Below are 27,666 nucleotides of genomic sequence, written 5' to 3' on the forward strand. Positions count from 1 at the left end.
TTGTTGCATGGCACCTTAGAGCAACAAGTGAGGATTATATAAAATAAAGATTAGAAATTTATGAAAAATGAATAGGAAGTACAGAGTTACAGGGAAAAGAGAAGAATAAAAAAGGAAGAACATCACTTATACAGAAGACAACAAGCAGACACAGCTGAGGGGCAAGTCGGTAAGTAAGGCTGACACTGTGGGCACTGTTTTCCACAACAGGCCCTCTGGAGCAGACCTATGAGACCAGTGCTGTTATCCTGCTCTTGTCTATCCTGTAGGGATGAGGAAAGAGACCTGGACAGGGGAAGGGACTCGTCCAAGGACACGAGCTACTGCAGTGACGCAGCTGGACCCCGGCATAGCCACAGATCCACCCGGTGCCAAGGCTATGAGCCTGCCACTGAGCCACGCCACCTCCCACGACTGTACAGGGTCTGTTCAGGTTACAATGAGGTCAAGGGTCTTAGCGAAAGCACAGAACGAGATTAGTCAGAAAGAAGGGTGAAGGCAAAAGGCTCTTAACAGATCCCACCTAAGCAATTTCGACTATATCTCACAGGCAGTAGGAGGCCACCGAAAACATTTAGGCACCTGACAGCGAAAACTCCAAGTACCTCTAGCGTTAGTAATTTGTAATCCCATAGTTTTTCTTTTCTTTTTTTTTTTAATTATTATGGACTCTTGTTTTTGTTTTGTTTTTTTTGAGGAAGATTGGCCCTGCGCTAACATCTGTCGCCAGTTTTACTCTTTTTTCCTTTCTTCTCCCCAAAGCCCCCAGTACATAGTTGCATACCACAGTTGTAGAGTTGTAGCTCTTCTATATGGGATGCCACCTCAGCATGGCTTGATGAGTAGTGAGTAGGTCCGTGCCCAGGATCCAAACCCGTGAACCCCGGGCCACCAAAGGGGAACTCAAGCACTCAACCACTGTGCCACTGGGCCAGCCCCTCATAGTTTTTCTTAAACAAACTACATGAATTCATAAAACATAAGGCCTTCGATCACAATGGAAACTCAACAATACACAGGTTGTTACAACTCTGATACTTAAAAATCAGATGCAGTACATGCTACCTAATTTTTATTTTATAAAACGTTGGAATAATTTCTCCCTCTGTAAATTTTCAATGTGGACTTATAAGGAAAATCCAATATGAAAATGACATAGGGGGCCAGCCCGTGGCGTAGAGGTTAAGCGCACGTGCTCCGCTACTGGCAGCCGGGGTTCGGATCCCGGGCGCGCACCAACGCACCGCTTGTCAGGCCACGCTGTGGCGGCATCCCATATAAAGTGGAGGAAGATGGGCATAGATGTTAGCCCAGGGCCAGTCTTCCTCAGCAAAAAGAGGAGGATTGGCATGGATGTTAGCTCAGGGCTGATCTTCCTCATCAAAAAAATAAATAAATAAATAAAATGACATAGGATTACATTCTCTTCACTACTGATCTAAACACATCACTTAGTTCTAGAGTGAAAAACATTTTAATAATGCAAATACTGTTTATTAGTATTCAATTTGTGGAATCAAATTAGCATGAAGTTGGTTACCCTTGCATAATATAAATTTTATAAACACAAACCCTATAAAAATAACAAAAACTGGAAAGGAATGGAGTGGTGAGAGGGGTAAAGAAGGTCAGGTTCATGTCCTAACATTTTACAGTGAAGCAGGAATACACAGGCCCGAAGGTGACAGAGCTAAAAACAAGGCGATTACTTAAGTTTAAAAAATAATCACAAGAAGAACTAAAAGCAAAAACTGCAGAAAACGTTTTCCTTTAGAGAGTGAGATGGTCAACAGACGGGGTGATGGTAGATACCTTCTCTTTTTATGCCGCTTGATTCTTTAAGCAAAGGAAGACATGGCTTCTAAAACAAAATTTAAAAAGAAAAACTAAAGCCACACTAATTAAAAATTCTTTTGATTTTCTTTTCACTAGTAAGTCAAATAGATAATACACACATTTCAGGAAACTCTCAAAATATGGTATATTTTAAAAAAAAACATGAAATGACGTTTTCTCAATTTACAGTATAATTTGTGTAGAAAAAGTTATAAGATGCATTTATTTTTCATGAAATCATAATTTGGATCGGCTAATGTGGTCGGCAAAATACTGCCCGCCCCAAAGATAACCTATGAACATGTCACTTCTGTGGCAAAGGGGCCCTGCAGGTGTGACTGAGGTGTAGGACTTCGATGGGAAGATCACCCTACATGACACAGACAGCCCATCCTTCCCACATGTCCTTAGGAGTGGGTCAGAGATGTGCTAGTAGGACTCCACCCGCCTCTGACGACTTGGAAGATGGAAGAAGAAGGAACAGCTTCGAGCCAAGGAACACAGCAAGCTGTAGACACTGGGAAAGCCAGCGAGAAGATGGGACCTCTGTCCTCACACTGCGAGGAACTGAAATCTGCACAACACAAAGGAGCAGGAGACAGATTCCCCCTCACACCTCCAGAAAAAGCACAGCTCTGCCAACACCTTGATTTCAGTCTGGTGAGGGTCATGCCAGACTTCCGACTACAGAGCTGTAAGATACACATTCGTGTTATTCTAAGCCACTACGTTTGTTACAGCAGAACAGAAAACGGATACGGTGGTGAATGTCTACCTACAAATCTGACTCTCAAAAGATTTCTATAGATAAGTGAAAAGTTATAAAAGTTTATTAAAACAAGAGATACTCACGTTCTAAGTTTTCAATATAAAGGTTTTCAAATTCCCTTTCTATTTGTCCAAAAAGTTCCAGAAGCGTACTGCGAACTGAGGAAGGCAGTTTAGAATCCTGTAAAAAGGAAGATTTTGTTTAAAATGAATGAACGAATGAGAAACTCTGATATCAAGTTCCAATATACTTTTTCCAAAGTGAATTATCACTTATCTTAAATTCTTATTTTATATCTTTACATATTTTATTTCTTAAAGTCACGTGCCGCATAACATTTTAATCAATGACGAACCACATAAACGACAGTGGTCCCATAAGGTTAGCACCATATAGCCTAGGTGTGTAACTGGCTATACCACCTAGGTTTGTATAAGTACACTCTATGATGTCCACACAACGAAACTGCCTAATGATGCATTTCTCAGAACGTATCCCCGTTGTTAAGTGATGCATGACTGTACATAAAACACTTAAAGGACTTAAAGTTTCAAATTTCTATAGGTGAACCTAAAATTAAACTGTATAAATGGTTACCCAGGATAATATAGGATTCAAGAACAAGCATTTCTTCAAAATAACATAATTCTTCCTTTTACACGGAAGGAAATAAGCCTACCTTATTCAAAAACTTCCTAATCTGTAGAGAGGGAAGGTAGTTATAAATGAAATTGTATTATAAACAGTCTTTAAGTTCTATCATAAGGTGTTATAAATTAATTTTAATAAGCTATATACTAATAGAAGACGTGCCTTTATAGAATTCTCATGTCCACTGTGCTTCAAGCAAAATAAACTGGATATTTCCTGTAACTCTACGTAAAACCTAAGATTGTTGTGCAGAGGGAAAAATGAAAAATCTCACCTGTAAGAGCAAAATGTGCATCAGTTAAAGGAAAACATAAATGCATAAGTTTCCAGGTGTACCACGCTCTTCAGGCCTGCATGCCTTTGCACACACTCTGCATGTCCCCAGTCCCGTCTAAACCTCACAGGAAGCCAGTGAGAAGCAGCAACATCTGCTGAATTTTTAGGTACGGTCAAAGAGGTGAGCGGCGTCCTGGGCACCAACTGTGTTCAAAGCACTTACCTTCCAGACACTGCTAACAGCAGGAGACCAATCCAATCTATGTTCTACTCTCCTGAGAGCATGGCGTATGGAATATTTCTGTGTGTCCCTCCCAGAACTTAGAGATTTTTCAAACAAAATTCTTAACAAATATTTCTATTTGTTAGAATGAACTGCTATCAGTGTAACTCTCTAAGTGACTTTTCAATTCATATGAGGCACAAACTTTTTGATGTTTAATGAGTTGCAAATAAAAAAGATAGACAATGTTTACTAAATTCCTTCTCAGACTAACTTCTAAGAAAGACAAATTTTAGACAAAATGATCACTGGGCCGGCCCCGTGGCTTAGCGGTTAAGTGGGTGCGCTCTGCTGCTGGCGGCCCGGGTTCGGATCCTGGGCGTGCACTGACGCACCGCTTCTCCAGCCATGCTGAGGCCGAGTCCCACATACATCAACTAGAAGAATGTGCAACTATGACATACAACTATCTACTGGGGTTTTGGGGGGAAAAATAAATAAATAAAGTTTAGACAAAATGATCTCTAATGATATAAGCATTTTAGCAATATGTTTTGAAACAATCACAGAATTCCAAGTAAATTTTACAATCTACTTAAAAATATATGTGAAGCCACTTGTTTAAAAACTGAATCTGGTGGAACTGGTAATACAGCCTCTCTCAACATCCCTCTAAAATACAAATGAAAAACATGAAAAAAAAAGAAAACTTAAAATAACAATGAAAAGTAAAATAAACCATCACAGTTAATATCTAACACACTACCGCCCTGCCTGTGGCCTTTGCATATCCTCTTCCCCCTCCATGCCATGTTCTTCCCATCCCCAAGCTAGTCAGCCCTCCTCACATGGTCACTTGTGAGAAGCCTTTCTGACTCCTCCTACCAGGGCCAAATCTCCTCTTGCGTGTTTCAGTTCCTACTCACCTACACCCATAATGATTAAGATCCTCATTAGTCAGCAACTGAAACGTTACATTTACCTGAACAGTAAATGCATCTTAATATAAAATGTAACTGTAATGGGAGACAAAGCTGAGATGTCAGTGTTAACTTCACTTGATAAAATAAAGACAATCAAGAAATGAAAAGTGCAGTGAAATGAGAACTTTTTCACTAGAGGGCAGTGAAGCCAAGAGAGAGAGCTCCCCGCAAAGTTACTTTAACCTTATCTAAGTTCTCCGTCCAGTGCCATTCAACTTCACAGACCCTGAAGTGAGAGGTGTTGAACTTTGGGTATCACTTGAGAAAACGCATGACAGAAAAGCTACTAAGATTCAGTAAAGCTTTTAAATGAATTTGCCTTTTATCACATCAGCCCATACACGGATGCAGGAGGCATCTTTTCAGGCTACAATAAGTGCTTCATGGGTACAGAGATTAACAGTCCTCTGCAAGAACAGACCTTCCATCCTGCGCTAAGCACTGCTTCCTAAAATGCTTTAGATTCATGAATCTAAGACATATAAAATTACCATAAAGCCTCATTCACACTAATCTTCACTTTTTTTTAATACTGCACCCCAACAACTAAGAAAGCATTAGTGTAACCTTGTCTAGAAAATGATGACCTGTTGTTCAACTCAAATCCACTGGTAACTGGCCCTCTGTATTCTTAGATCCCTCCACCTAACCTACCATGCCAACTGCTTGCACCAACCACCATGGCCACCACTACCGTCCTCCTGCTGCTAAACCAGGCAGGGTAACTTACATCAGCCACTCCAGTAAACTGTACTTGTCAACAAGTGAGTACAGTCCAGAGAATGCTGGTGACACCAAGAGAAGGGCCCTACGAATGGTGCAGCAGCTAGGCTGTTCAGCTTGCAGGATTCTGAATGATCTTCATGAAGGGTTAGCCTGAGATGCAAATACCTACTTGTTCTACATCACAATGAAGGATGACCCACTCTCAGAAGGCCAAGAGAACTCATTTACCTCATCATATAGGAGTTAACTAGAAGATGCCAGCAAAGGAGATTGTGAAATTTTCACTGCTAGAAATGTAAGCAAATCTAACAATTAAAAAAATGTATCTTAGATGCTTTACCTATACCGTCCAATATGGTAGTCAATAGCCACATTTGACTAATGAAGTTAATTAAAATTCTAAAAATTCCTCACACTAGCCACATGCAGCCTGTAGCTCCCATATCTGATAGCACAGATCTAGAACATTCCATCATCACAGAAGTTCCACCCCACAGCTCTTTTTCAAGCATTCACTTTCCTAAGCGTTCTGGGCTAACTTGTGTCCCGTCCAACTCATATGCTGAAGTCCTAACCCCTAGCACCTCAGAATGTGACTGTATTTGGAGATGAATTAGTTCTAATTGTAAGGGAATGGTTATAAATTTATAGGTATTTATATTTCTATATATACATTTTAATGTATACACATACTTATACAAATGTATTAGATATACCTATAATTTATTTTCTTATAACAAATACTTTTATTTAGGCTTCACAATCTTCTCTAAAAAAACTAACACATTTTCATCATCATAAAGGAACTAGAAAAAATATAGCAAAGCTTACCTTGATCAATAAAATATTAGTTCATTTAATCAAAGGGAACATCAAATTATCAGAAAGACATATAATGTAATAAACAGCAAGTGACACACTCACCACAGCAGACACAGGATAAAGCCAAGGAAAGTTACTAAAAGATCTCATTCTAAAAACTCTCCAGAGAACAGAAAGAGATCATTAAAACTATATCTGATTCTCTTCTTGAAACTATCAGATGGAAAACCTAAAACTGCACTGTCAATTTACCTATACGAAGAATAAAATCTGACACACCCACTTTTTTATTAAGTAGTGTAAAAACACTAGCCTGGGAATCGAATTCTATCTCTGTGTTGTATTGGACAGTTTTAATCAGTTTATGGGGAGGGGAGTTTATTTTGTTTTCTGGTAAGCCACACTTTTTCTCTACTTTGGAGACTTGTACATATTTGGCCATTTCTGGAACATCACACACACGGTCAGCATCTTCACAAGAAGACAGTGATCAAGCACTGACTCACCTGTCCTTCTAACATTTCTCTTGGCAGGCCCGTCCTCTCCTGCTCCGAGCTGTTAGTTCTTCGTATAGAAAGGCTATGAGATTTGCGTTTCTGTTTTGCCTGGCGAGCAGCTGAACAACTCCCGCTTTCTGTGGGCATTACTTCCAGAAGGTGATGTCCTGGTCACTCCTGCAATAAGCTAAACAAAAGCAGGAAAACAAGTACTTTATTTCTGATATTGAAATGAAGGAAAAACAATGGACAAGATAATTATTACTTTTAATTCCAAACTTCCTTACTATGGTTAACATTTACCACATAATTTAGAATGAGACAAATTAATATGTTTTAAGGTAGAGACCACAGCCTTTATTAAAGAGGTAATTTTTTAATCAAATTTCATTAACATGTTTTAAAAACCAAATAGCAAAGAACGGCTTCAAGAACTACTCTCCCTTAACCAACTTCACCCAGACTCAGCCTCCTCCTCAGAGGGAACCAATTCTATTGCAATGCTGTCCAAGAGACACGTGTGACAGTAAATTTTCCAGTAGCCACATTAGCTGAAGTAAAAACAGGTGAAATTACTTTTAATGATTTATTTAACTCAATACGCCTAAAAAAATGCCACTTTAGTCAACGTAAAAAACATTGATGGGCTATGTCACCATTTGTATGCTTCCATCTTAGAACCTCAGTGTGTATTTCATAGTCACAGCACTTCTCAACCCGAACTAGCCACATTCCAAGCGTTCACATGTGCTTAGGGCTGCCATTAGACAGCACAGATGCAGAAGTCATTCAAACCTCTATGTAATATAAACATTTTCATTTACCCATTTGGGACATTATCTACTCATTTCCTACTACTATCAATTCCTCCTCCTCATATAATATCACTGTAATTAATATAATTTTAAGTAATATACTTACACGACATTTTCCTTCTTCAACTGCAGATTTACATTTTGGACATTACCTACTTGTTTTCTGTTCTTATTGATCCCTCTCTCTCCCAATGTATCTGTTAGTGTGTGTAATTTGACGTAATATATATATGTATCTTTCTTCATCAACTGCTGACAGTAACTTTTGATCCTCTCCATCCCACACCTCACTTTGTAAGAAAGGCTACAACTTCCTAACCTTTTCTTAAGCTCTCCCCTACAGCCATCCATGTCCCAACTTTTGTTCTGTCATTTGAGAATGTTATATAAATAAGAGCACAGAGTATGTGCCCTTCTGAGATCTTGAGCTTAATGCTCCTGAGATCCAAGTAAGTTAATGCAGGTATCAACAGTTACTTCCTTTTGATTGCTGGGTAGTATTCCACAGTATAGATATACTACTTTTTCTTTTTTTTTTTTTTTTTTTGGTGAGGAAGACTTGTCCTGAGCTAACATCTGCACCAATCTTCCTCTATTTTATATGTGGTTCGCCACCTCAGCATGGCTGACAAGTGGTGTGGGATCTGAAACTGTAAATCCTGGGCTGTCAGAGCGGAGCGCACAAACTTAACCACTACGCCATGGGGCCAGCCCACTACAATTTGTTTAATCACTCATCTATTGCAAAAAATTTTGGTTCCTTCCAGTTTTTTACTATTACAAGTAATGCTACTATGGGCAATAATATACAGGTTTTTGCGTGAACCTAAGCATCCATTTCTTTAGATGAATGCCCAAGAGTGAGACTACTGGGGCATAGGGTAAATGTAAATTTAGTTCAAAGAGAATCTTTATTGAGATATAATTCATACGCCATGTAAGACACTTCCCACAGCCAGCCCTAGACAACCAGTAATCTGCTTTATCTATATATAAATTTGCCTGTTCTGGCTATTTCATATAAATGGATTCATACAATACAGCCTGGTCTATTGTGACTGGCTTTTCTCACTTAGCATGTTTACAAGGTTCATCCGTGTTACAACATGTATAGGTAATTTATTCCCTTTTATTACCAAGATTCCATTGTACAAATAGACTACATTTTACTTATCCAATCATCAGCTGATAGACACTGGTTGTTTCCGCTTTTAGGTTATTATGAATAACGCCACTATAAACGTTAGCATGCAAGTTTTTGTGTGAATTTGTTTTCCTTTCTCTTTCGTACATACCTGGGTAGGGAATTGCTGGGTCATATGGTAACTCTACGTTTAACCATGTTTAGTTTTTTTAAGAAACTGTAAAACTATTTTCCACAGTGGCTAACCTCTTACATTCCCATCAGCAATGCTGGTATGAGAGATTCTGTTCTCCACATCCTCACCAGCATCTGGTATTGTGACTTTGTAATTTTAGCTGTTCTGACAGGTGCGTAATACCTTGTCATGGTCTTAATTTGCATTTCCCTGGTGGCGAGAGATACCGAACATCTTTTCATGTGCTTATTCGCCATCTGTGTACCCTCTTCACTAAAATGTCTCTTCATGTCCTTTGCCCATTTTCTAATAGGACTGTCTAGGCTTTTACTGTGGAGATTTGAGTGTTCTTATACATTCTTCATATGAGTTATTTGTCAGATATATGGGCTGCAAAGAGTTTCTCCCAGTCTATAACTTGTCTTTTTATCCTAACAGGGTTTTTCACAAAGCAAAACTTAAATTTTGATGAAATCCAACTGATCAATTATTTTTCTTCTATGGATCACAGAGTCATGTCCAAGAACTTTTCATCAATCCTAATTCCAAAAATTTTCTCCTGTTTTCTTCTTTAAATTTTAGTTTTATACTTTGTATTTTGGGTTAATATTTTTACAAGGTGTGAAGTTGAGATCAAAGTTTTTTTGCTAATAGTATCCAATTATTCCAGCACCATATGTTGAAGACTGTCCATACCATGCTGAATTGAGAAAGTCTGACATCTTGGTCAAAAATCAACTGGCTATACTTACGTGGGATCAGCCACTGATCTACGTATCTATCCCCTCTGCCAATAACACAGTCTTGATTACTGTGCTGTCTTGAAGTCAATGAGTGATTCCTAGCATTTCGATTTTTTTCTAAATTGTCTTAGTATTCTAGTTCCTTTGCCTTCCCATATAAATTTAGAATAATCTTTTCCATATCTACAAAAATCTGGATGGCACTTTGATAGGACCTGTGTTTAAACTGTTCATCAATTTAGAAAGAACTGGTATCTTTATTATGTTAAGCTTTCCAATCTACGAACACAATTTATCTCTCAGTTTATTTAGATCATCTTTGATTTCTTTCCTCAGTTCTGTAGTTTTCCAGATGAAAGTTCTGCATATGTCTTCTCAAATTCACACTGAAGTTTATTTTTATTTTTTGACCACTTTTAAATATTATATTTTTATTTCTGTTTCCACGTGTTAACTGCTGCTATATAAAAATTCAATTGATTTTTGTGTATTGAGCTTGTAGCCTACATTCTTGTTGAACTCATTTATTAGTTCTAGGAGACTTTTTGTAGATTCTATGGCATTTTCGATGTAGACTACTATTTCATCTAAAAAAAGGACAGTTTCATTTCTTCCTTTCTGATCTGTATGCTTTTATTTCCTTTTCTTATTGATCTGGCTAGAAATTCCAATGCTATGTTGAATTGGAATAGTGACAGCAAAGATCTTCGCTTTGTTCTGATCTCAAGGTAAAAATATTCAGTCTCACATTTAAGTATTATGCTAGCTGTAGGTTCTTTAAATATTCTTTATCTAGTTGAGAAAGTTCCCCTCTATTGTTTGTTTTCTGAGTTTCATGAATAATGAGTATTGAATTTTGTCATAGGTTTCTTCTGTACCACTTAATATGATCGTGTAGCTTTTCTTTTTTATCCTACTAACAGGGTCAGTTACACTGATGATTTTCAAATATTGATCCAGTCTTGCATCCATGGAATAAACTCCACTTGGTCATGGTACATAAGCCATTCTCTGTTTGTTCTCTCATTTTGTGCTGTTTTCTTTTTTCTGCCTTCTTGTGGGTTACTTGAACATTGTTTAGAATTTCATTTTGATTTATCTATAATATAGTTTCTGAATTTCTCTCTTGTATAACTTTTTTTAGTGGTTGCTCTAGGTATTACATTATATTTTCACAACTTACCACAGTCTACTGATTATCAACATTTTACCAGTTCATGGTAAAGTGCAGAAAGCTTAACTTCCTCTATGTCCCTTTGTCTTCTCCCATTTATAACATAATCATCTTAAATATTTCCTCTACATACACTGAGAACCACATCAGACAGCTGTGCTTCAACCTTCAAACATAATTTAGAGGAGGAACATCTACCGAATTTACCAATATGTTTGCTCTTTCCATTGTCTGTTCTTCCTTCCTGGTGTGCCCACATTCCTATGTCATTTCCTTTCTGTCCGGAGAACTTTCTCCAACTATTACTTTAGGGTAAGTCTGCTGGCGACAAATCGTGTGAAGGACATTTTCACTTGATATAAAATTCTGAGCTGACAGGATTTTTTCCTTCGGCACTTAAAAAATGTGCCACTGCTTCTGGCCTCCGTGGTTTCCGATGAGAAGTCCACTGTCATTCCAATTATTTTCCACTATAGATATAGTGACACTTCTCTCTCGCTGCTTTTCTGTCTCTAGTTTTCAGAAGTTTGACTGTGATGTCTCTTAGCATGGATTTCTTTGAATTCATCTGTCTGGGTTTCACTGAGCATCTTGAATCTGTAGGTTTACTGTTTGCCAAATTTAGGAAATATTCAGGCAATATTTCTTCAAATATATTTTCAGCCCCACTGTCTTTCTCCTCTATTTCTGGGATTCTGATAACAAGAATGACAGGTCTTTTGTTGAAGTCCCACAGGTCCCTGAAGCTCTGTTTATATTTTTCCACTATTTTCTCTCTGTTGTTCAGACTGAGTAATTTCTATCATTCTATCTTCAAGTTCACGGATTCTTTCCTCTGTCCTCTCCATTCTGCTGTTGACCCAACCACTGGGTTGTTTATTTCACTTATTGTATTTTTCAGTTCTAAAATTTCCATTTGTTTCTTTTTTACATTCTGTATTTTCTTCCTGAGATTTTCTGCTTTTCATTTGTTTCAAGTCTTAGTAATTGCTCATTGAAACAGTTTTACAATGGCTACTTTAAAACCCCTGTCAAATCATTCTAACATCGGTGTCATCTCTGTGTTGCTGTCATGTGTCTTTTCTCGTTCAAGCTGAGATTTTCCCGGTTCTTCACGTGACAGGGGATTTTCAATTGAAGCCTCAATATTTGGGATAGTATGTTATCAGACTTGAGATCTGATTTAAATATTCTATTACAGCAGGCCTCTGCTGACACTGCCACAGCAGGCAAAGAAGGGTGCTACCTTGTTTCTGCCAGGTGGATATGGAAAGTGGAGATGGACGTTACGGTTCCCCACTCAGCCTTCGCTGACCCTAGGCAGAGGTACTCCTCGCTACAACCGAGTGGGGTGAGAGGTCAGCCTCTCCCTTGGCATCCACTCCTACCACTCTGGTCAGGGGTGCCTCTTACTGCATCCTACATGGCCTCACTACCACCGGTGGTGGTGAAATCCCTGAATCTCCACTAGGTGTCCTCTGAAAGGAAGCAAGAAGATGGACAGTGTTCTTTGTTGGCACTCAGTAGAGACACAAATCCCAGCTCCTCATCCACCCTTCTCTGGTACCACCCCAGCAGAGTGTTGCCTCAATACAGCTTGTCAAAGGTGAAAGTCTCGAGTCCTCATCCAGCCTTTGACAGTGAGGGTGGGCGTTGGAGCTGCAGTGTTTTCTAAGTGTTCGGTCTGGTGAGCTGTCCTTTTCTTGGTCTCTTGACTAGAGAGCAGGATTTTCTTGGGGCTTTTTGTCTGAGCTCTTTGGTGTTGCTGGGTTGCTGGCTTCTCCAGGTGCAAGTCTGGGATATATGAGGCAAAAAGAAAACCCAGGGAACTCAGCTCTTTGTCATTTCTCAGGTCCCAATACACCCAGTCAGTCTACTTTCTTCTCTCCATCTTTCAGTCTTCTATTTCCTTTACATATAATGTCCACTGGTTTTAGGGGTACTTAGTGAGAGTAACAGGAAAAGTACATCCACTCCATCTTTCCATAAGTATAAAGCCAGAGATCATCTTTTATGTCTCAAATTATGTATGTGCAGGCCTTATTTTAAAATGGCAACAAGAAAGTAGGTCTTGCTTTACAACACACTAAAAACATTCAAATTAATTAGTTTTCTGTGTTTAGGCTTAAAATTTTGAAATCCATTAATTTAAGTTATTAAAATTATTTATTTTCTGTAAGTTCTGCAAATAGACAAAATTCTCAAATCTAAGAAAAGGACAATTAAAAATAGGAATAAGATCATTCTCTTTTTTTTTTCCTGAGGAAGATTGTCACTAAACCAACATCTGTGCCAATCTTCCTCTATTTTGTATGTGGATCACCACCACAAGATGGCTTGATGAGCGGTGTGTTAATCCGTGCCCAGGATCTGAACCCACAAACCCTGGGCTGACAAAGCAGAGTGCACAAACTTAACCAATATGCCAAAGGGCTGGCCCCAAGATAATTCTTTCTATCTCTAAAATTCTCATTTGTTTCCCCTTCCCTCACTTTTTTGGATATTCAATTTGTCAAAGCAAGTCACAAAGCCAACCCAGATTCAAGTTGAGGGCAAAAAGACTTCACTCTTGATGGGAGGAGAATGAGAAAGAAGTTGTGGCCATCTTTAATCCATCACACCTTATTTCACTTACAAATTTTGGTTATACCCTGAATAACCTTCTGATTCCCTAAACACATCAGTGAATGGAACTAAATAGTTTGGTCACTTCAAATATTTAGTGGAATAAAATAGATATAAATAATCCAATTAAATTAAACACCCACTCAGAGTAAAATCCACAGAAAAGCATAATGGTTAAGAACATGAGTTTTAGTGTCATACAAACCTAAGTCCCCCCCAACTCTTCAAAAGTTTGGCTCTTCTTCATCCTGAAGCCTCAGCTTAAATGTTACCTCCTCAAAACGGCTTCCCTTACCACCACTAGATCACTTCATGATATTTACCCCATTTGTACTTAGATCTTATTTGCGATTTACTCACTTAATCAATGTTTCCCCCACTACACCATCACACCATGAGGCCTGGGACATAGCTAGTTGGGTTCACTACGGTCTTTATAGGGCCTACCACGTTGCCGGACATAAATACATCCTCAAATATTTGATGAATATATAAGAATGAATGCTCCATCTACGACTGACTAGCTATGTAACCTTGGTCAAGTTACTTAATCACCTTCATAAGGCTTAATTTTGGCCTTTTTAAACCAGGGATAATTAACAGCATGTATTTTATTAAGTCATTCATCAAATGTATCCAAGTTCGTAGATGTGCTAGGTACTGGGAACATAGTAGTGAGAAAACAGACTTGGTCCCCAGCTTCAGGGTAGAGTTGAGTTGTAAAACAGACATCAAACACACAATCTCATAACTTATTACAAAAATTATAAATTATGATGAGTGCTATGAAAGAGATACATAAATATTATGAGAAGACCAGATATTAGCTAACGAGTTAGGAAAGGCACTCTGAGAAACTGGCATTTAAACTGAGACTGAAGAATTAGTAAAAGCTAACCATGTGGAAAATGGAGAGGGGGAGTAGGTATTCTAAAAACAGGATGTGTAAATGCCCTGAGCTCCGAATGAGACTGGTTTATCAAAGACATTAAAAAATAGGTAATGTAGGGGGCTGGCCCAGTGGCGCAAGTGGTTAAGTGCGCACGCTCCACTGCAGTGGCCCGGGGTTCGCCGGTTCGGATCCCGGGCGCGCACTGACACACCACTTGTCAAGCCATGCTGTGGCGGCGTCCCATGTAAAGTAGAGCAAGATGGGCACGAATGTTAGCCCAGGGCCAGTCTTCCCCAGCAAAAAAGAGGAGGACTGGCATCGGATGTTAGCTCAGGATTGGTCTTCGTCACACACAAAAAAATAAATAAATAAATAAGTAAAATAAAAAATGGAATCAACTTACCTTTCAAAAAAAAAAATAGGTAATGTGGCTACAACATAGAACAATAGAACGATGTGCAACAAGCAGGAGACAGAGGCTTAGATTCTGTTCTTTTATGGTTAGATTTTATCCTAAAATAAAATAGGAAGCCAGTTAAATGTTTTTAAGCAAATAAGTGGCACTTGACTTGCATTAAAAATCACTCTGGGACGTCAGCGTCATGGTGGAGTGAGCTTTTCCGTAAACTCTTCCCCTGATAAGATACAACAAAAGGAACAGTCACAGACCAACAACGGAATCCTAGACAGTGAAAAGCAAGATCGGAAAGATCCACACTGCCGCACATCTGAGAGTGGAACGTGCTGGGCCCCCAGAGGAAGTGGGGAGAGGTAAGGAGAACTCCTCTCCCTCCCCATCAGATCAGCGATCCCAGTCTGCACAGCTCCCAGACAGAGGGCAGGGGCGGCCCTCTGTGGGGAAACCGTAGCTCTTTGGGCTTTCTCAGCCAGTGGGAACCTCCCACACAGAGGACTGAGAACTGCTACGGGGTACCATCAACATCTGACCACCCCAGGAGTGTGGATAAGGAGGGGCAAGCGAGAAGCCCCTCACGCCAGGGACCCAGCAGGCAAAAGAGAGAGCACCCCCCTCCCCACAAACCGGACCCTGCAGCTCAGCAGACCAGACCAGACCAAGCGACCAGCGGATCTCAGCCAATAGCCGCGGCAGATCGCAGGGGTCTCAGATTACACAGCCCTTTACCCCCACATAGTGGCGGCAGGTGGAAACTGCAACCAGCTATTTCCAGGATGAGGAAAAACAAAGCCAATACAGGAACTACAATGGAAAAATACATGAAATCACCAGGCCAGAAGGAAAATGACAAGCACGCAGAAACCAACCCTGAAGACACAGAAATCCATAACCTAAACAACAGAGATTTCAAAATAGCTATCATAAAAACACTCAACGAAATATGAGACAACAAAGACAAACAATTCAATGAGATGAGGAGTTTCTTCGCAAAAGAGATTGAAATCATAAAGAAAAACCAATCAGTGCTGATGGAGATGAAGAACACAATGGAGGAGATAAAGGAGAATCTGGAATCTTTAAAGAACAGAGCTGACAATATGGAAGAAAGAATTAGCATTATAGAGGATAGGAATACAGATATGCTCCAGATGGAAGAGGAGGAAGAACTAAGACTAAAAAGAAATGAAGAAAGTCTCTGAGAAATATCTGACTCTATTAGCAAATGTAACATAAGAATTATAGGTATTCCTGAGGGAGAAAAGAGGGAAAGAGGAACAGAGAGCCTATTCAAGGAAATAATAGCTGAGAATTTCCCAAATCTGGGGAAGGAGCAGGAAATACCAGCAAGCGAAGCCAAGAGATTACCTAAATACCTCAATAGGCAAAGGCCCACTCCACAACATGTAGTGGTAAGGCTGGCCAAAGTCAATGACAAAGAAACAATATTAAGGGCAGCTAGACAAAAACAAAAAATAACATACAAAGGAACTCCCATCAGGCTCTCAGTGGATTTCTCAACAGAAACTTTACAGGCTAGGAGAGACTGGAATGATATCTTCAAAACACTGAAAGACAAAAACTTTCAGCCAAGAATACTCTGTCCAGCAAAAATATCCTTCAAATATGATGGCGAAATAGTAACTCTCCCAGATAAACAAAAGCTAAGGGAGTTCATGGCCACGAGACCCCCACTACAAGAAATACTCAAGAAGGCCCTCAGGCCTGAAAAAAAGAAGAGAAAGGGAATACAAAGCTTGGACCAAGGAGAAAAATAGGTAGACAAACTCAGAAAAAGAACAGATCTGTACCGGAATAGGTTAGCAACCGCTTAAATACCAAAATCAAAGACTAAAGGAAGAAATTCACCAAAAATAAATCTAACCTCATCACTGTAAACACACACTCACAACACAAGACAGAATAAGGTATAACAAGAACGACTTAGAAGGGGAAGAGGAAAGTGATTTAATTGACTTAGTATAAGGAAATAGGAGGCCATCAGATAATGGACTATCTCATACACAAGATTTTTGACACAAATCTCAAGGTAACCACTAAACAAATAATCAAAACAAAATCACATATGATAAACAAAGAGAAAACTAGAAGAGTCATAAGACAGAAAAACCAAACTGAATTGGCAGTCCAAAACAAATGGGACAAGAAACAAAGGAAATGCAAAAGAACCAGAAAATAAGTGACAAAACAGCAACATTAAGCCCTAATATATCAATAATTATCCTAAATGTAAATGGATTGAACTCTCCAATCAAAAGATACAGAGTGGCAGGATGGATTAAAAAGCAAGACCCAACAATATGCTGCCTCCAGGAAACACATCTCAGCTCTAAAGACAAGCACAGGCTCAGAGTGAAAAGATGGAAGACAATACTCCAAGCTAATGGCAAACAAACGAAAGCAGGTGTTGCCATACTCATATCAGACAAAATAGACTTCAAGACAAAACAGGTTAAGAGAGACAAAGAAGAGAAATATATAATGATAAAAGGGACACTCCACCAAGAAAATATATCACTTATAAATATATATGCACCCAACATAGGAGCACCAATGTACATAAAACAACTATTAACAAACCTAAAAGGAGACATTAACAACAACACAATAATAGTAGGGGATCTTAATACCCCACTTACATCAATGGATAGATCATCCAGACAAAAAGTCAATAAAGAAACAGTAGACTTAAATGAAAAACTGGACAAGATGGACCTAGTAGACATATACAGAGCACTCCATCCAAAAACACCTGACTACACATTCTTCTCAAGCACGCATGGAACATTCTCAAGGATAGACCATATGTTGAGAAACAAAGCAAGCCTCAATAAATTTAAGAAGATTGAAATCATAACAAGCATCTTTTCAGACCATAATGCTATGAAATTGGAAATCAACTACGAAAAAAAAACTGGGAAAGTGACAAAAATGTGGAGATTAAGCAACATGCTACTGAACAACCAACGGATCACTGATGAAATTAAAGGAGAAATCAAAAACTATCTGGAAACAAACGAAAATGAAAATATGCCATACGAAACCATAGGATGCAGCAAAAGCAGTTCTGAGACGGAAACTCATAGGGATACAAGTCCACCTTAACAAACAAGAAAAAGCCCAAATAAGCAACCTTAAATTACATCTAACAGAACTAGAAAAAGAAGAACAAACAAAGCCCAAAGTCAGCAGAAGGAGAGAAATAATAAAAATCAGAGCAGAAATAAATGAAATTGAGACCAAAAAAACAGTAGAAAGGATTAATAAAACAAAGAGTTGTTTATCTTCTCAAAGAAGATAAACAAAATCGACAAGCCCCAGGGTTACTAAGAAAAAAAGAGAAAAGGCTCAAGTAAATAAAATTAGAAATGAAAGAGGAGAAATTACAATGGATACCACGGAAATCCAAAGGATTATAAGAGAATACTATCAGAAATTATATGCCAACAAATTGGACAATCTAGAAGAAATGGATAAATTCTTAGACTCATACAACCTCCCAAAACTGAACCAAGAAGAAATGGAGAATCTGAATAGACCAATCACAAGTAAAGAGACTGAAATAGTAATCAAAAACCTCCCAAAAAATAAAAGTCCAGGGCCAGATAGCTTCTCTGGTGAATTTTACCAAACATTCAAAGAAGATTTAATACCCATCCTTCTCAAACTATTCCAAAAAATAGAAGAAGATGGAACACTTCCTAAATCAATCACCCTGATACCAAAGCCAGATAAAGACAATACAAAGAAGGAAAATTACAGGCCAATATCGCTGATGAACATAGATGCAAAAATCCTCAACAAAATATTGGCAAACTGAATACAGCAATACATTAAAAAGATCATACACCATGATCAAGTAGGATTTATACCAGGCACGCAGGGATGGTTCAACATCCGCAAATCAATCAACGTGATACATCACATCAACAAAACAAAGAATAAAAACCTCATGGTCATCTCAATAGACACAGAGAAGGCATTTGATAAGATACAACATCCATTTATGATAAAAATTCTCAACAAAATGGGAATAGAAGGAAAGTACCTCAACAAAATAAAGGCTATTTATGACAGACCCACAGCCAACATCATACTCAATGGGGAAAGACTGAATGCCATTCCTCTGAGAACAGGAAGGAGGCAGAGCTGCCCACTCTCACCACTCCTGTTCAACACAGTACTGGAGGTTTTGGCCAGAGCAATTAGGCAAGAAAAAGGAATCCAAATAGGTAACGAAGAAGTGAAACTCTCACTATTTGCAGATGACATGATTTTATATATAGAAAACCCTAAAGAATCAGTTGGAAAACTATTAGAAATAATCAACAACTACAGCAAAATCACAGGGTACAAAATCAATCTACAAAAATTAGTTGCATTTCTGTATGCTAATAATGAACTAACAGAGAGAGCTCAAAAAGATAATACCATTTACAATTGCATCAAAAAGAATAAAATACCTAGGAATAAATCTTACCAACGAGGCGAAAGACCTATACAATGAGAACTACAAGACATTATTGAAAGAAATCAATGATGACATACAGAAATGGAAAGATATCCCATGCACGTGGACTGGAAGAATAAACATAGTTAAGATGACTATATTACCTAAAGCAATCTACAGATTCAATGCAATCCCAATCAGAATCCCAATGACATTCTTCACGGAAATAGAAAAAAGAATACTAAAATTCACATGGGGCAACAAAAGATCCTGAATAGCTAAAGCAATCCTAAGAAAAAAGAACAAAGCAGGAAACATCACAATCCCTGACTTCAAAACATACTACAAAGCAATAATAATCAAAACAGCATGGTACTGGTACAAAAACAGACACACAGATCAATGGAACAGAACTGAAAGCCCAGAAATAAAACCACACATATACGGACAGCGAATTTTCGACAAAGGAGCTAAGAACATACAATGGAGAAAGGAAAGTCTCTTCAATAAATGGTGTTGGGAAAACTGGACAGCCACATGCAAAAGAATGAAAGTGGACCATCTGCTATCGCCATTCACAAAAATTAACTCAAAATGGATCAAAGACCTGAAGGTGAGACCTGAAACTATAAAACTCATAGAAGAAAATATAGGCAACACACTATTTGACATTGGTCATAAAGGAATCTTTTGAGATGACATGCCTACCCAGACTAGGGAAACTAAAGAAAAAATAAACAAGTGGGACTTTATCAGATTAAAGAGCTTCTACAAGACAAACGAAACCAGAATCAAGATGAACAGACAACCCACCAGCTGGGAGAGAATACTTGCAGACATACTTCTGACAAGGGGTTGATCTCCACAATATATAAAGAACTCACACAACTGAACAACAAAAAAACAAACAACCCGATCAAAAAATGGGCAGAGGAAATGAACAGACACTTCTCCAAATATATACAGATGGCCAATAGGCACATGAAAAGATATTCAACATCATTAATCATCAGGGAAACGTAAATCAAAACAACACTAAGATATTACCTCACGCCTGTTAGAATGGCTATAATCACCAAGACAAAAAACAACAAATGTTGGAGAGGATGTGGACAAACAAGAACCCTCATACACAGCTGGTGGGAATGCACACTGGTGCAGCCTCTATGGAAAATGGTATGGAGATTCCTCAAAGAATTAAAAATAGAGATACCTATGATCCAGCCATCCCACTACTGGGAATCTATCCAACGAACCTGAAATCAACAATCCAAAGAGGTTTATGCACCCCTATGTTCATTGCAGCATTATTCACTATAGCCAAGAAGTGGAAGCAACCTAAGTGTCCCTCGACTGACGAATGGATCAAGAAAATGTGGTATATATATACAATGGAATACTACTCAGCCATAAAAAAAGACAAAATTGTCCCATTTGCAACAACACGGATGGGCCTGGAGGGTATTATGTTAAGTGAAGTAAGCCAGGTAGAGAAAGACAAACACTGTACGATCTCACTCACATGTGGAATATAAACCAACACATGGACAGAGAAAACTGTATTGTGGTTACCAGGGGCAATGGGGGTGGGGGGTGGGCACAAGGGGTGAAGGGAGACATATATATGGTGATGGACAAACAAAAATGTACAACCCAAAATTTCACAATGTTAAAAACTATTAAAACATCAATAAAAAAAAAAAAATCACTCTGGCCGCTGTGTGAAAAATAAAAGGAAAGAGCAGATGACTGGGGATTGGGAAGCCAGTTAGGAAATCATTGAAGTAGTCTAGGCAATAAATGATGATAGTTAAGATCAGAGAGTAGATGAATGGATTGCGGGGGCAGGCGGGGAAGAAGAGAGAGCTCTCAAGGATAGCCCTCATTTCTGAGGTAAGAGGTAGGTGAAACAGAGGTCAGATTATTGAGATGAGGTAGCAGATTTGGAGAAGAAATCAAGAACTAAATATTGAACATATTACGTTTGCAATGCCTTTCAATTTCTAAAATACAAGGAGGCAGGGGGTAAACAGGTCCAGAGATGAAAAGAGAATTGGGCTGTATTTATAAATCTGGGGCTCCAAATCCAATGCCTTACCATAGTATTCTTCTTTGCAAGAAGGAAAAGAAAAGTTCATAATGAATGTTACTGGCAGAAACAGGCAACATAAAATAAAACTGACAGTCCCTTAAATAACACATGGAAAATTTATTTCTGACTGAAAAAATGACAAAACAAATCTTTTTGTTGAAATTTAGATCTGAAAATTTTGAGCTATAGAAATTAGAGATGACTGAAATAAAAGCATAAAGAAAAACTTGCAATGGCAGAATCTGTAATTGGTAAAATTTCATACAAACAAAAAAAGATTATACTGATATTAAACTTGACAAATCTGACTCTAACAAATCTATATTGTTAAAAAATTCATATGATCCCACTGAAGAGCATTTCACTAATTTTTTTAATGGAAACATTTAGACACTACTCAACTGTACCACATACAAAAATTGGCCAAGAAATCAAACTGCAATGGAATCTTATCGAGTAATTATATTCTTCATAAAAATATAGAAAGGCAGACACAATTCTTTTTCAGTGATTTGCACATATTAAGTAACTTCAGAAAGTATCTCAGTTGTCCAAGTCATTAACATAGCGACTTACCATAGTTACCTTGCAGGTTATGAAGTATGTTTTGTAAAGGAAAGAAAATATCAAAACTCTGTGACAGCTGTCCTGATAGCGCCTCGGAGAAATAAGGAGACTTCACCTTTAGACATTTAAATCAAGCAAATAAAACAGTAAAGAGCTTCTCTTTCCTCTCTTAAAAACTTTGTCAGTAGAAACATTCTGCTAAGTATAAACCAGAGAGCTAATATAGTCTAAAGATTCTACAAGTTGGTTATATAAAGTGCAAAAATTGCAATATCAACCTTCCTATCACCTCAAAGTTGTAGGTTTTGGAATCACTGATTTTCTCTCTTAAGTATCACACCACTGGGTATTGGGTATACTTCACACTCCATATCTTCAGTAGGAAATAAACAGTTTTCTTCACAAGTAATTTAAAATCCTCACCTGCTCCCTTTCACTGAGCCTTTAACACCTCCCTCATCCCCATGAACCAAATGGTGTTGGTCTGGGCTTTGCCTGCTTTTGTTCAACACTTCACAAAACAGTCGATACACTCGTAATCTTTTCCCATTGACCAATTTCCAACCAAATATACACATTTCACTTATAAATTACAGTCATGTGCTGCGTATCGGCGTGTCTGTCAACTACAGACCACACATATGATGGTGGTCTCGTAAGATTAGCACCACATAGACTAGATGTGTAGTTGGCTATACCATCTAGGTTTGGGTAAGTACACTCTATGATGTTCACACAACGAAAACGCCTGACGCCACTTCTCAGAACGTATTCCCGTCGTTAAGTGACCCACGACTGTATAAATCTGGAAGAGGTTTTGGTTCCTCCAAACCTGGCATCAAATGGAGATTTTCCACACTGAGTGATTTTACCTTTTAGTAACTTTCTAAACCCTATGAAGTCATACCTCAAAGATGGTTTCACAATACCTCTGCCATACACCGTGTTATCGACACTAAAAGATTATCTGGCTAATTCAAGTTTTGCCTCTTTCTCTAATTTCTCCCGCTATAGTCCACCAATCTTTCAAAATTAAATCTTTAGGTTCCCCTAGTTCTAACTTCTTCTAAATTTCTTCTTTGTTTTTTGTTAATCTATCACAACTTTTCTCCTGAAACTTTTTTAAAATTTTACTCTTGTCTCTTCATTCACATCTTCCACCTTTTCCTGAGCAGTCTTCACTGGTCCCACCACCATTTCCTTCCTTTTACACTTTCACCTCAGGCCATGGGTCAGGGTTAGTATAAATCTTATGTGAATGTTTGATAACAAGTTTAGGGTTTTTTCAGGTTGATATCATGGAAAGAGGGGCAAGGAAGTTGCAGGTGTCTGTCAAAGGAATACTGAAACGATGTAGCATGGAATCTAACCTAGACAAGGAAGGAAGTGCAAACAGAAAGAACTAAAGGAGAGATCCTAATGGATGGGCAGGTCTACCTGATGTGGAAGAACTACTACAAAGGGTTGCTGTGACCCTGAAACGGATCAGTGAAATAGAGCCACTAATACTCACAACACCCCTGTAAGGTATAGTTCCCAAATATTTAACAGGCTAAACACTTTAGTAAATTGGTCCTAGAACTGTAAAGAGAAAGAAAACTTCCGCGCTCTAAAAATAAGCTGCTTTAACCACTATGCACTTTTCACTTAAATATAAACTAAAAACAGAAGGCTGAAATTCCAAAAGATGATTATTTTCCTTCAAAAAAGTCATACTAATCCAATATGCTAGGGCAGATCACTACATGAAACAGAAGATCCATATGAATAAAACGTCCTGCTTTTTTAAGAACATTTTATTTTCAAGAAAGTACAAATAGTCCCCTCCACAAATCCAACTTTCCTATCCTATCATTCAAAGAAATGGATTTAATATCAACTCTACTTCCGTCCAACTCACGTGCTCTTCTTACATGCTGCCACGGGCATATCACCCTACATACAAAACATCACTCACAGTTTCAGGTCCAGGGGAACTGGTAAACATTTTGCTTTTAGCAACAGACAAATACTTGCTTAAGTAGTAGTTAATTTCATGAATGTTAATCACATGTAAACGACTGGTTAAAAGATACAATTTGCATATAGCATTTAAACACACTTCCACAAGTTCAATCAAGTTTTTCACAACATTCTACTGGGAAAGCTCTGTTACCTGAATTCCTGGCGGGCTAAACACCAAACTCAACTGCTGCCTCTCAACGGAGAGGCAACCTCAAAAGTCTGTCATCAGTCTTACCCTGCTTTATCTGTTCTGTCACGGATCCAGATGAGGGCATCCAATGCATGCTTAGCGATTCCGTGAAGGACACTGAACTGGGGGCATCACTAATAGGAAAATAACAACCAAGAGTTTCTAAAGATCTCAAGAGTTAAAAGCATGAGCTCAAATCAAGGAAGAAATTTAATAAACGCGAAATTTTGTCCTCAGCAAGGCCAAGACAGGAGAATTCACGGAGCTCTCAGTAGCACCTCGGGGGAAGGGGGCTTAAGGGTGTCAGCTCAGGGCAAGCGCAAATCAAGTGACCCGTCTAACCAAGCTAGCCAAAAAGAGGCACTAAAGGGGCTGAGACAAGAGGAAGGAAGCACACTTCCTAAAGCTCTCCAGCGCCCAGCACTCGGCAAGAATGGGCGGCACATATCACAACCTCCCAACAACAAAACGAGGCTGGGAAATGGAGACGCGGAAAGTTCCCCGCCCGAGGTCGCACAGCCGTTCTCCAAAGCGGCCAGCGCCCACGACCCTACCGTGTCCTTGGGCAGTGAGAACAGATAGGCGGGGCCCAAAGCCAGTGGCGGCAGCCGCTGCCTCAGACACCGCGTCCACCCTTCACCGGGGCCCTGGAGAGACCGGCAGCGGAGCGGGAGCTACCGAGGCAGCGAGGGCGCGTGCGGAGGGCTCTCGAGAGGAGGCGAAGGCAGCCCGTCTACCGGAGAAGGATCATCCGCGGGAACGCGCGCGAGGTCACAACCCCGAGGCCGGCATGCCGGGCCTGAGGGGCGCCGCCTGACCCTGTCAACCACACTCCCCGACGGCCGGCGCTCTCCCGGGCCGGGAGGGCGCAGGAGCGCCGTGGGGAGGCTCGTCACCGGGCCCCTCGCGCGGACCCCGGCCTCGAGCCTCCAGGTCCGCGGTCTCCCGGGACGGCTAACGGCGCACGCTGCACGCCTCGCCGCCCGGACCCGGGCCTCCACCGACGGCAGACCGCAGGGTCGCGGGGTCGGAGTCAGAGGGCGAGGGGTCGGAGGAGAATCGGGGCCGGGCGGGCGGGGCGGCCACCCCCACAAGCACGCCCCGACCCCGGGCGAGGCCGCTGCCGCCTCCACCCGGGCTGCTCATCCCGGGCGGAAGATGACGGCCCGCACTCACCTGTCACGCCGCCGCCGAGCCCGCCGCCGCACCCTGCCAGCCGGGCCGTGCGCTGCCGCCCGCCGGACCCCAGCCACACGGCGCCCGGGACGGACGCAGAGACGCAGATCACCGAGTCTCCGCCCTGATGCGGCCCCGCCACCCGGCAGCCCGACGCCCCGCACTTCCGGCGCCGGCGGAAGTCCTGGCCTCGCCTCGCCCGCAGGCTGCCGGGAATTCCGTCCCGGCCTCCGGCCCACGACGGCGCCACCGGAAGTTCTGCCCGCGGCCCCCGCTCCGCTCCTGTGATAAACGGAAGTCCTGCCCGGCCTCCGCGCAACGCCCGGGCCGCCGGAAGCCCCGCCTCGGCCTCTGCTGCGCTTCGTCCGCGCCGGCGGGGCCCGGGACACACGGCGAGCCCTTGTCGGTGGTGGCGCGGCGGAGTCGCCACGGCGCTCCTCAGTCCCCGTGACTGCCAGGCCCCGCCCCGCGGGCTCGGCGCTCGTCTGAGGACCCGCGGGGGCCGAGCTGTGGTTCAGGGAGGCGCCGAGGGTGGGGCGCTCGGAGGGAGCCCCGGCCCCGGGTGCTGAGGCAGCCGCCGCGACCCCCAGGACCCGCAGGCGCGGCCGCAGGGTACTCACGGCGGGTCCCGCGGGCCTCCATCGGTCCTAGGACGCGCCGGCTCAGGTCCGGAAGCGGGAGACGCCTGGACTCGAGCCCGCGCACGGCCCCGAGCCGCGGGCCCGTCAGGACCTGCAGGCCTGGCCGCCTGCGAGCGGTGTGGGCCGCGAGCCGCCTTCCCGCGGGTCTGGGAGTGAGGCTTCTGCGCCGGAGCGCTGGAGCTAGAACTATTAATATTTCAGCTTATCTGCAGAAGATGACTCATCCACTTTCCTTTCTGAAGTATTTGCTCACTATTGGCTAAAAAGAAAAAACAAAATCAGCTGCTCACTGCAAAAGGTGGGACTCCAGCGGCCTTCTTGTCTTGGATCTAGGTTGGAAAGAGGACGTCGAGGCTGGAGTCCTCCTGTGAACGACCATTCTCGGCTTTACAGACAACTCCACTGGTTTTTAAAGCTGTCCTAGAGTAAATCAAAAGCAGGGAAGCATTTTTCTTCTATATGGGTCAACATTCTTGCTCCTTCCTTTGAAAAATAAAGCTCAGCTTTCGAATTCAAGAAGCGCTGATTGTTTCCCGAGAAACGAACGTATTTGGGGATCTAAATAACCAAAAAGTATGTAGAATAAAACATGAAGTTATTTCTGCATTAAGTATAATAATAGAAGCTTATCACTAGAAACAATTCTGCAATATGAGCTAAGAATTTCAAATTTTTGGAGGCAGACATTCCAGTAGCAAGTTTATTTAGCGCCTCCCATGCACAAGGCATTCTGCTGGGCATGTGGCAGATAGAAAGCTTTATGAACCACAATATCTTCAACCAACATGCTAAGTCAAAAAGCTAGTATGCAGTGGAGCAAAGATTAGATTAAAACACAGGTGCACATCAAAGCTCACATTCTTTACATGCGTATTCCTTTGACAGGGCTGCTGTAATAAACTCGGTGGCTTAAACAGTAGAAATTTATTGTCTCACAGGTCTGGAAGCTAGAAGTCCACTATCAAGGTGTCATCAGGGTTAGTTCCTTCTGAGAGCTGTGAGGGAGAAGCTATTCCATGCCTCTCTTCTGGTCGTTTGCCAGCCACCTGGCATTCCTTGGTTTGTGGCAACCATAGCTTCAGTCTTCACGTGGCATTCTCCCTGTGTGTGGGTCCCTCATCACCTGGCATTCCTTTCATAAGATCATATTGGAATAAGGGCCCATCCTACTCCACTATGACTTCATCTTAACTACCTCTGCAACAACCCTATTTCCAAATAAGGTCACATCCTGAGGTTCTGTGAGAACTTCAACACATGAATTTTGGGGGACACAATTCAACCCATAACACTGTACCCTGAAATAACTCTCCATTTAATTAAAACACACATACACATCTAGCCTAAATTGTAAGAGGTTGTGATTGCAATCCTGGTATCCAATCACCCTCTCTTGCAGAAGCTGTAGGGAGTCTCCTTCCTGTAAAACAAGTTCCTATATTGTCGCATGTCCATCCATGCAAAATGCACATGATTTACCCCCAACAGGAAGGAAATGAAGCCAAATTTAGTAAGATTCAATTGTCACCATGGATTGGTAGGTACATAAGCTTTGCTGGGTATTCAACTATGTACTCCATCAATGATTATCTTTTCTGTGCCTCAAAACACCTAGATATTTATCCTACAGGGTTATGAGCTGGTTGACATATTGCTTCATAATCATTCTCAACTTGTTTTATATATGAGTGTGTTATATATGATGTATATATATTATAATCCTTTTGTCTTGAGAAACTCCATATTTAGCACTTCATTC

The 27,666-nt window shown here is 40.7% G+C and overlaps 1 protein-coding gene across 11 annotated transcripts in view; it reads right to left on the reverse strand.

Annotated features, from left to right (window-relative positions):
• WDR37 (WD repeat domain 37) overlaps nucleotides 1–26,073 on the reverse strand; it is a 70,924-nt gene extending 44,851 nt beyond the window's left edge. For 7 of the 11 annotated variants that reach the window (XM_087420878.1, XM_014783699.2, XM_087420880.1 and 4 more), the window contains exons 1-3: nucleotides 25,267–25,406; nucleotides 6,793–6,970; nucleotides 2,689–2,785 (exon numbers count right to left, since the gene is read on the reverse strand). In XM_087420878.1, the coding sequence (XP_087277004.1) occupies nucleotides 2,689–2,785; nucleotides 6,793–6,930 (235 nt within the window). In that variant the 5' untranslated portion in view covers nucleotides 6,931–6,970; nucleotides 25,267–25,406. Of the gene's footprint in view, nucleotides 1–2,688; nucleotides 2,786–6,792; nucleotides 6,971–14,754; nucleotides 14,865–24,135; nucleotides 24,661–25,266; nucleotides 25,407–25,886 lie in introns of those variants that run through there. The other 4 variants (XM_087420875.1, XM_087420873.1, XM_087420874.1 and 1 more) reach the window with 4 other exon arrangements.
• Between the last annotated feature and the right edge of the window lie 1,593 nt (nucleotides 26,074–27,666).

Source organism: Ceratotherium simum, chromosome 32 (genome assembly GCF_057802395.1).
Source record: "Ceratotherium simum simum isolate JZ-2026a chromosome 32, ASM5780239v1, whole genome shotgun sequence".
Lineage (NCBI taxonomy): Eukaryota > Metazoa > Chordata > Mammalia > Perissodactyla > Rhinocerotidae > Ceratotherium > Ceratotherium simum.